This window comes from Etheostoma spectabile, chromosome 9 (genome assembly GCF_008692095.1).
Source record: "Etheostoma spectabile isolate EspeVRDwgs_2016 chromosome 9, UIUC_Espe_1.0, whole genome shotgun sequence".
In the NCBI taxonomy this organism is placed as follows: domain Eukaryota; kingdom Metazoa; phylum Chordata; class Actinopteri; order Perciformes; family Percidae; genus Etheostoma; species Etheostoma spectabile.
The window spans coordinates 28,895,876-28,897,888 of record NC_045741.1 but is presented as its reverse complement, the minus strand read 5'-3'; the positions used below and the strand labels follow the sequence as shown (position 1 = coordinate 28,897,888).

General features: G+C 41.2%; 1 protein-coding gene across 3 annotated transcripts in view; it reads right to left on the bottom strand.

Annotated features, from left to right (window-relative positions):
• Window positions 1-1,459: 1,459 nt before the first annotated feature.
• Window positions 1,460-2,013, bottom strand: part of LOC116695604 (GTPase IMAP family member 8) — a 40,408-nt gene continuing 39,854 nt past the window's right edge. For 2 of the 3 annotated variants that reach the window (XM_032525993.1, XM_032525995.1), the window contains exons 5-6: window positions 1,790-1,960; window positions 1,460-1,708 (exon numbers count right to left, since the gene is read on the bottom strand). In XM_032525993.1, coding sequence (XP_032381884.1) covers window positions 1,488-1,708; window positions 1,790-1,960 — 392 coding nt within the window. In that variant the 3' untranslated portion in view covers window positions 1,460-1,487. The remainder of the gene's footprint in view (window positions 1,709-1,789; window positions 1,961-2,013) is intronic. The other variant, XM_032525994.1, reaches the window with a different exon arrangement.

The following is a 2,013-nucleotide window of genomic DNA, read 5'->3' as shown; positions in this document are numbered from 1 at the left end:
CCCCCCCCATTATCACATACCCTTCACCATACCTAGTGAATGGCATGGTTTTATTTCAGTTAGCCTAATAGCTGGTCTGATTTGCATTGTGAGGTGATCTTATGGAAAGTGCCCAATACCAATCACTTAGCCTGACTCTACACTCTGATATTAAATTGCAAAGATCTAATCCTTCATTTTCAAAATAGAGAAAATAAATGACATTGCATGCAGATTTTTATCAACTCGGTGGGGAAACTCTGCAGCTTCCACTCAAATACAAATGCTCTTTGTTGGGCAAGATAAAAAAAAAAGCAATATAGCCTGCACAAGTCAGATTTATGCATACTCTATCTGTCTACTACTATCTACTCTATTCTAGCAAATAAAATGTTTGGTACATTATAAAGACACTAGGATGTGTAATTAATGCATTATCATAAAGACAGGGATTTAAAAATCACCAAAAAAGAACAGAAAATCTGGTACAGTGTAAGGATTGGTAATTTTTATTGCATGGTGTACCTATCAATATCTGAGCAACTGTAACACGGAGTTTCCCTTCGGGGATCAATAAAGTATTTCTGATTCTGATTCTGATATATTAGAGGTCCCATGGCATGAACATTTCACTTTGAGGTTCTTAACATTAATGTGACTTCCTCCAGCCTGCCTATGCCCCCCCATGGCTAGAAATGGTGATAGGTGTAAACCGAGCCCTGGGTATCCTGCTCTGTCTTTGAGAAAATGAAAGCTCAGATGGGCCGACCTGGAATCTTGCTCCTTATGCGGTCATAAGGGGCAAGGTTACCTCCCTTTTCTTTGTTTTGCCCGCCCAGAGAATTTGGCCCCCCCATGAAGGAGACATCATGGCTTTCATTTCACCCTCTCCTCCTCAATAGCTACAGACTCAGAAATGGCACACACTAAGGAAAGCTCATTGTGGGACTGGCTCCAATGGCTGTAATACTACGCCAAGGCTGAATTTTGGGAACAAGACTTCAGATACAGTATGAGGGGACTACTAAGGCCTATATAAAAGAGACTTCAGATACAGTATTAAGGACCACTAAGGCCTATATAAAAGAGACTTCAGATACAGTATTAGGGGACCACTAAGGTCTATATAAAAGAGACTTCAGATACAGTTTTAGGGGACTACTAAGGTCTATATAAAAGAGACTTCAGATACAGTATTAGGGGAATACTAAGGTCTATGGTCTAAGGTCTAAAAGCATCCAAAGAGCACCATGTAATGGGACCTTTAAATTCAGATTTGTGATAATAAACTTAAAAGCTACATTCTGGTGTGGTCCGGTTCTGTCCTGTCTGTCTGTCTGCGTCTGTCTGTGTGTCTGCGTCTGTCTGTGTGTGTCTGCGTCTGTCTGTGTGTCTGCGTGTGTCTGTCTGTCTGTCTGTCTGTCTGTCTCCCTTGTTCTCAGACCATCTGAAATTCCCTGACTGCTAATTCTGCATTTCTATTACATCACCCAATTGGGACTGTTCCTTCAGGATTCATTCATTAATTCTGTGTCAAAGTCCAAGTTGTCGTGTGGTAGCACAGATCCGTATCCGGACGTCTGAGAGAATTTGAGGGTCATCTGGTTGTCTACGTTAGTGCCGATCTGAAGTGTTGACAGCCAACGAAGAACTTTATCAAATTGGCCGGTTGAACTTTTCCTGTCTGGCAAAGAATAGGCGATAGATGGCGCTGGACTCTCTCCGTTCACTGTGAATGAAACAACATTTGTGTGATTACCACATCATTCTCAGTACCTGTGCAGAAACTTGAATCCCATTTTTTACTTACAGGAAGGGACCAAGAAGTCCTTGCTGCTCTGAAGAACTTCAGAGGATTTTGTTCTTATGTCCTTTTCCAGCTTTTCGATTTCCTGGCTGATTTTTGAATCTATGTTTTCCTTCTTCTTCGTTCCCTCTTTTTTCCTCAGGCCAATACCTTTGGCTTTGGTCATGTTACAAAAACAAAAGATTAGGACAACAGAATATAATAGAGAAAATGAATGAATCCCCCCC